The sequence below is a fragment of the Portunus trituberculatus genome, chromosome 42 (genome assembly GCF_017591435.1).
Source record: "Portunus trituberculatus isolate SZX2019 chromosome 42, ASM1759143v1, whole genome shotgun sequence".
NCBI classification, from domain to species: domain Eukaryota; kingdom Metazoa; phylum Arthropoda; class Malacostraca; order Decapoda; family Portunidae; genus Portunus; species Portunus trituberculatus.
In genome coordinates, this window is record NC_059296.1 from 8,906,938 (window position 1) to 8,915,181 (window position 8,244).

General features: G+C 33.6%; 1 protein-coding gene across 3 annotated transcripts in view; it reads left to right on the plus strand.

Moving 5' to 3' along the window:
- The window catches only part of LOC123517331 (huntingtin-interacting protein 1-related protein-like), a 40,498-nt gene that overhangs the window by 26,853 nt on the left and 5,401 nt on the right, over positions 1-8,244 (plus strand). For 2 of the 3 annotated variants that reach the window (XM_045277319.1, XM_045277320.1), the window contains 4 exons: positions 156-327; positions 3,047-3,252; positions 3,488-3,717; positions 3,948-8,100. In XM_045277319.1, the coding sequence (XP_045133254.1) occupies positions 156-327; positions 3,047-3,252; positions 3,488-3,717; positions 3,948-4,168 (829 nt within the window). In that variant the 3' untranslated portion in view covers positions 4,169-8,100. Of the gene's footprint in view, positions 1-155; positions 328-3,046; positions 3,253-3,487; positions 3,718-3,947; positions 8,101-8,244 lie in introns of those variants that run through there. The other variant, XM_045277321.1, reaches the window with a different exon arrangement.

Below are 8,244 nucleotides of genomic sequence, written 5' to 3' on the forward strand. Positions count from 1 at the left end.
GTGGATGGTTGTGTATTAGGACATTTTGCCTTTTCACTCCATGATGGACATCAGTCTGGCATGATATCAAGGTTAGATTATTCTCATTTCCTTTAAATCCCTCAGATAGGTGATAATTTTGAAAAATTCATTATTACTTCTTACTTCTGTTGTAGATGCTGCCTATTAGTGAGTCAGTGTGAGGACCGCAGCCCTGGAGAGGAGGATGTGGCATTAACAGTTGAGAGAGAAATGGATAAGATGGAGACTGCTATCAAGGATGCAGTGGAGCGTTTCACAGCCATGTTGGAAAACTCTCGAGCTAAGGACACTGGCACCCAGCTTGAGGTGAGGTCTATTGAACTTCAGCTTTACTATGATATTTGCTAATTGCAGTTATCTTGTATTATTTTATGAAACATTTAGTGTTGCATACCCTTGTTTAATGGATCTAGATGGTGATTTATATCAGACCGTGCCCATGTCTTCTTGAAATTGCAAAAAATAAAGAATATTGATTAATTTCTTCAATTCGAGTAAATTTCATGCTTGTACAGTACATTGTATATTTTTCATTCATGTTTGGATAAAGGAAATTTTTGATATTATATTGTCCTTACTGAGAGTGAAGAACTGATGAAAGAAATTATGAGATGTGGACTGTACACTGTTTTGTACGTAGGACACTACAGAGGAGGCTCCTAGCCTCCTTGCTCTATCCCTTTTTCATCACCTCTTACAACTCAAAGAGAATATAGAGGTAGTATTCATAACACCTGCCCCAGGGCAGGGGTAGGTTTCATGAGGATTGTGAAACCTTATTAAATAATTACTTGAAAGTGCTTACAGCAGGAAACAACCATCAAGATGCTTGGGAAGTGGTGAGCAGCTTATGATATATACAGGTTGATTTTTCAAGATGGTCACCCCTTAAAAAGTTACTGTTAGTTATTACACAGTAGAAGTTATTGGTAAAAGTTGTAATTTTAACAGGATGAGAGGAGAATCACATATCATCATCCCAAGGAATTTGTGAGTAAAGAAAAAATTACGGAAATGATGATTGCGAGTTTGTGTGTATATTTCTTAACATTTCGTAACAAAATACAAACTTATTAGGAATGATACAGTAGACTAATCCTTATTTGTGATAAATCAGGACATAGTTGGCATTAATTGTGACAACTGTTCAATGGAGCAAAAATTGCATGTGTAAAAGCAAGCTGTACTGATTTGAAAGCTGTTTTACTCTTATATTAAATTTGAGTGGAGGAATTATGCAAATGTTTAAAAGTGCTAAATATAATTTGAATATTGATTACTAATGAATGGTAGCCTTGAATGGATTTTTGGAATACCTGTTTAATTATTAGTTTTGATATATGAAGGCAAGAAGATAATTATCTTGAAATTTTAATCAGAGTTCTTTGCTTGCATTTCTTTCATAGTTTTAGAATAATAGCTATGTCTCTAAATTAATTTTGCCCATAATTGCTCCTTTTGCATATATATATATATATATATATATATATATATATATATATATATATATATATATATATATATATATATAGTAATACCTCGAGATACGATCGCCCCAACACACAATTTTTTTATATATGACGAAAAAATTCATATAATTTATGCCTTGAAATATGATGATATTTTTAAGATACGAATAGCCATTGGTAGGTGGCACAGCGATCGCTCGGCTACCCACGTCCACCCGAACATTTAGCCCGTGTTGTGTATCGTTGTTCATCCTTTGTGCATGTATGTGTCTGTGCTCCTCGGCAGTGTGTATTTTTTCTTAAGTTTTGTGAACTTGTGATTATGGGTCTCAAAAGTAAAAGTTTAGCGAGAAACACACAAAATAGCCTGTATTCACATACTGATTACACTTAGAAATTCAATAAACGGGTGAGTACAAATGGTGTTCTGCCCACAAGCAACTCTTCCTCTTTGCATTACAAAAAACCAGAAGTCTCTAGATGTCATGGTTACCAAAATATCACAGGTTGAATGAGGTGGTATCATCAGTTTACATGGCCTTGCATCCGATCGTGTTCAGTGGCCTTGGCTAGAGCGAGAGAAAGTGGGCCCCTTGTATCTCTCTCTCTCTCTCTCTCTCTCTCTCTCTCTCTCTCTCTCTCTCTCTCTCTCTCTCTCTCTCTCTCTCTCTCTCTCTCTCTCTCTCTCTCTCTCTCTCTCTCTCCTGTTCTGATACCACTCTCATTCAAAAGTTGTCTCCCCGTAACATGGCGAGAGACCCGAGGTATAGAAGTAAGACGCGCGGGAGAGGTGGCGGAATCAGACAGTGAAATCACAGTCGTAGAGCATATGTTTACTCCTGATGAGTGTTGGCAGCTCATAAGCAAAGAAAATGGGAAAAAATAGCCAAAATATAGCTGTAAAAAGCCTAAACGTCTATCGACGTGCCCCGAGTCTTGCATGATGAACGTCTATCGGTGTCCTGAGTTTTGCAAGTTAATTTGTTATGTTGGGCAATATAGTTAATTTATATCATGCATACAATAAACATTGTATTTATCTTATATTAAATCTATATTTGGTTGGTATTTAAAGCATGTTGAATTTTTTTTGGGGGGGATAAATTCATATTACAAGAAGTAATTAATTCTATTTCCATTAATTTTTATGGGAAAAATTGATTTGATGTGCGATTTTTTTAATATACAACGATCGTCACGGAACGAATTAAAATTTTATGTCGAGGTACCACTGTGTATATATATATATATATATATATATATATATATATATATATATATATATATATATATATATATATATATATATATATATATATATATATATATATATATATATATATATATATATATATAATGTGTTTGTATGTGTGCACCGTATTTTTAGTAGAATTAAACACAGTAAGTTTTAGCTATTGCTTTCAGTACATCATTCTGCTTTTACTTTCTTATGATGATGTAATGGTAAATATAATTTATTGAAGGGGAAAAAGCTAAGAATTACATTGGTAAGGAAATATTTCAGAAAGATATTTAATGTTGTACTTAATTATCAGGTTAATGAAAGCATCCTGGGGACATGCAGTGACTTGATGGCAGCTGTAAGACAGCTTGTGCGGCGAGGTGCTGAGCTACAGAAAGAAATAGTGGACTCAGGGAGGGGAGGAGCATCTCCCAAGGAATTCTACAAACGCAATCATCGTTGGTCTGAAGGATTATTATCTGGAGCAAAAGCAGTAGCTATTGCTTGCCAAGCTCTCATGTAAGATTGTTTTGATTTACATGTAGGAATTCTTATATACTTTATGCAAGTTTTAACTTATAATGATTATTGTCATGCAATTCTAAATCTAAAGGCCACTTTGACCTTGCATTGTTTGAATGGACATAGCATGTTTTCCTCTATAGTTGGTTGTCAAAGTGGCGATTCATCAGTTTATGTTTTGAGGTTCCATAGGAAAATTAATGGAAAGTTTTTATGACCTTTCACTTTGCAGGACTGCTGCTGATCAGGTCGTTAGTGGAAAAGGAAAGTTTGAAGAAGTTATTGTATCTTCACGTGAGATTGCAGCATCTTCCATGCAGTTAGTGATGGCATCCAGAGTAAAAGCTGACAGATCAAGTGAAAAGCTACGCAACCTGAATGTCACGGCAAAAACCATCTCCACCCTTACAGGGACTGTGGTTGCTACTGCAGAAAATTGTCGAGACAAAATTGCTATTGCCAGTAAGTTATGTCATGTAAAACAGTTAATTAGAAATGTCTTTGTTGTCTATATTATTTTCTAGACCTTTAATTATACAGTAAATTTCAAAAGATAAAAACCTTTGTCCTTAATAACCATTCTTATTTTGGATATCAGGGTTTGAATCTTATTAGTATGATTTAATGTTCAATTGACATTGAGATCCCAGCATAATACTTGATTGAGGCTTACTGTTTTATCTTTCACCCAGACACATTAGACTTTTCCAAGCTAAGCCTTCATCACACCAAACGAATGGAGATGGAAACTTTAGTCAAAGTTTTGGAGACTGAGAAGCATCTGGAAGAAGAGCGCTCCAAACTCTCTGAACTTCGCAAACACCACTACAAATTGGCGGGAGAAATTGAGGGCTGGGACCAGGAAGTAGGTGCCACCTCTGAATTAGAGGAACAAGAAATGATAGATTTCTAACATACCATTGAAAACCTTAAGTATATAATCATTGATATTATTATGTCTTTCCCTGCTGAATAGGGTGGGCATTAGAAAGACAATCATTTATCACATCTAGAAAAACATCCAGGAAAAGCAGGAAGGGGATGTGGTCACAACAGGCTTAATCAAGACCACATGCTTTTGCAAATTAGCATTGTTGTTGATTTACAAGTTATGCCAACTGTGATTACACTCCTTTGGTCTTCATCAGAATAGTTAACTGCCACCTTCCTGATTATTTTTAAATGAGACCACACATGAGAAACAGGTTAAATTATCATGATCATAATCATCAGTACTATCATCATCATTATTCCTTCATTTCATCATCATTATTATAGCTATTATGATCATCATCTTCAATTCTATCACCATTATCATCACCACCATCACTATTAATAACATTAACTGTTAATTTATCCATGCTAATACAGTGAGATGTCACAGATGCAAAAAGATAAAATTTGATATTTGGTTTTCCTAACAAAGTAGACCTCATATGTTGATTGCATCCTTATCTTATTTTGTTTAAAGCACCTAATGAGTTTTATGAGATAAGTTTTTAACTGTTTAGTGCCTGATTATCTAGGCTTGTTGACCATTGTAATTTCAGGAGATATATAGATGCAGACTTGGAAGCAGAGTCTGTGTAGCTTATACCTGCTGTCTTTTCCATCTGTATCATCTTGTGATTACAGCATTGCACACACCACAAATTGTAACATGGATTGCTGACTCTGTATCTACATATATCAAAGCTTTTGTTTGGCTGTCATTGCCACAAAGACTTAACCAGATCATAATAGTAACTCCTCAAAATTCATGTCATCTTCCCAGTACTTACGTGCCTGAAACTGCATTTACAAGTAGCAGAGCTACCACATGGAGCATTTGTTGCATATTACATTATGCAGACTGTCACCAACATTGGCTCTTTGAACATATCCTAAGAACTAATACTTTCATCTTTCTGTTTATGATAATCATTTTCATTCCCTTTCAAGATTCATTTCATTGGAGTAGAATATATATTGTTGGATTTTTGGATTTTACAAGATCTCTCGGCAAACTTAATACATAAAAAGTATTTACATGAGAATGACTACTGCTTTTTTAAATACAAGATGCACTTTTCATAACCAAGCATTTCACTCACTAAGTTTTAAGTTTCATTTAATTAAACTTGCCGATGGAGGTTATCAGCATTTTAATATGACTAGTAGTTTTCTGAATAGCCAATAAAAGAATTGACAGATTCAGCATAAACTTTTAACTTAGACGCGCAGTTTGTGAAACTGTGTGAGTGAATAGTCATATACGTACTGTCATTGTCAAAACCATGGAAACACAGATCTGAACCTAAACTTTTTAATTTCTATCATCCCTGAACTTTTTTTTTTTTTTTATCAGTCACACATAACTATTTTTGTAATATAAATCTGCTAATCAGCACAAAACAGAAAAATAAATCCTTTAACAAAATATACAACTTTTCCTTTCATTCTCAACAAATTGAAATGAAGCATATAATGTTTTCTCAGCCTCCTAATTCATGATTAATTTGCAAGCATTTTTTGTGCACCATTCATACTTTAAAAATATTCAAGCTTTTGTATGGTGACAGTTGTATGCTGGAAAAATCACTGTATGTTAATGAAATAGAAAGTTGATGCTGTTTTGGCACAGTATTAGTAATTCAGGTTGAAAGCATGAGAGAATATATGATTTACATTAATTTTATTTACTACTCAAAATAAATGGATTATACACAATAGATGTCCAGTTGATTCATACTTAGTTCATTATTGTTCCAGAAGTCACACTTGAGCAGTTTGTAACTTCTTAAAAAGACACAATATGAAACTTCCACCCTTTCTTCTCATGTGTTTTAGTAATAAGCTGATTCCACTTAAGTGTGTAGTAAGATAACTATGATATACAGGACCAGAGCTGCACTTACATGGTTTTGTTCTTTTCAAGACCAATCAAAATATCCATCTATATTTATAAAGCTTTAAGCAAATATCTTTCACTTTTTTGTTTTTTTTTCTTTTATATCCACACAATAGTAAATCTTATTTTATTTAATTCCATATAGTGTTTTTAGTAGTTTCCTGTTTTTTTATTATGTACTGCTCTTGTGTATTTATTTTATCTAATATTATTTGATTTTATTTGTTTTATCTATTTTACATGTCGTGATGCTAGATTTTTAACATTTCATTAGCAACATATTGCAGTGTCAGCCTAAGAAGTAAAGACTTTGTTATACATCTCTCTTATGGATGTGTAAGAGAGAGAGCATGGGAGGGTTTGGGGAATAGGGCTATTTCCAGTGGGAAGATTTTTCACATTCTCACATGACTTCTCAGAGGTAAGAAGAAGGGAAGGTCCAATAGTTGACTATTTGTTTTGTGAGCATGGCTAGAGCAAGAACAACTAGTATGGGACAGTACCAGATGAGAAATTCACAGCATGATGTTTTTGTTATTAACAAGACTGATGAGAGTGAAGGCATGTAGTATAAACTCAACCACTGCATGTTGTCCTTAGTTTTCCATATTTTACACCTTTAGAACTAATCCTACAAACATCCACAGCAGCTGGTCATGCATGTGTAGATGTTTCATACCTGCTCAAAAATCTTGTGCATATGTAGTGATCCTTCATTGATGGTTGAAGTTCACTCCAAAATCACTACAATATCTGTATGTGCCACCTCACTATTGATTGCCTAGCTTGCAATTGCTTAATGCATAAAATATTTTACAGCTGATCAGTTCATAATTTGGTGTCTATCAACACCTACTGTATTAGGAAATGCAAAAAATAGTAAATTGTAAAATGCCCAAATTTCATATAGTACAGATGGCAGACGATGAGACTATACTAAGCACTTGGGCATATACTGAGTATGATCCATCTTCTAAGTTGGCTCAAAACTATTTTTTTGATGATTAGCATAGACTTATAGAATGGGTTCAAAAGTGGTGTTGGGAATAAATGCACAAATTTATAAGCCAGATCGGGTAAACTCTGGAACACCCTGCCTGCTTCCATGTTTCTACCTTCCTATGATTTAATTCTTTCCAGAGGGAGGTTTCAAGACACTTATCCCTGCTTTTGGTTGATGCTTTCAACTTTGCATGGGCTTGTCACCTCAGTTGCCCTTTTATTGCAATTTTGTTGCCCTTGCCTGCATAAGAAAAATAATAATAATAAACTTATTTGTTACAAAATTCTCCTAAAGAACTAACCAGACTGAAGAAGACAATGGCAATTTTGGATTTATTTTATTTTTATTTATTTATTTTATTTTATTTTTTTATTTTTATTTATTTATTTTTTTTTGTAGGTAAAAGTGAGTCTTGTTCCACACTTTATCTGATAATTTACTTCCTCTTATTGTTGAATTTGATCATATCTATGACATCACAATACATTTTCATCTTCACATCAAGATGATGTAAGATTTTCATCTTCACATATTTAGAATCTTTCTTTAGTTTTAAGAACAAAGTTGCTTGCAATCATACACATTTTAGATGAGTGCTTTACAGTACCATTGCATGCATACTTTTAAAATGGGTAGTAATTTTGAGTTACTACATCTTATATTTGCCATGAAAGAAATTTTTGTGGTCAACCATTTATTACAGTAATGAATATTATGATACCTTGTAAAATGCTTCTTAGTTATGAATACCGTACTATTATGAACACTCGTGGAGTCCAATTTTCTGGTATCTTAGCAGATGCCCATGATAGTGCTGCTCAATATGAACACAACTTTTCTTTGTGGCTAAAGTAGTAATTTATCTCTTGAATTACATAAATTTGTTTCATTTTACTCTATATATACTGTATATTTCTGCATGAACAGTGGCAAGACTCATTGTGCAGCAAAATGGCTTATTATACTATTGTGTAAGGAAATGAATGTAAAATTGGCATCTTATTTGACTTTTCTGTTCTAAAGTAGCTAAAACTGCCTTTGTTGCTATGCTTTGTGTGGCTTTTAAGTATCATGTGTTTAAAGATTATTTCACTCC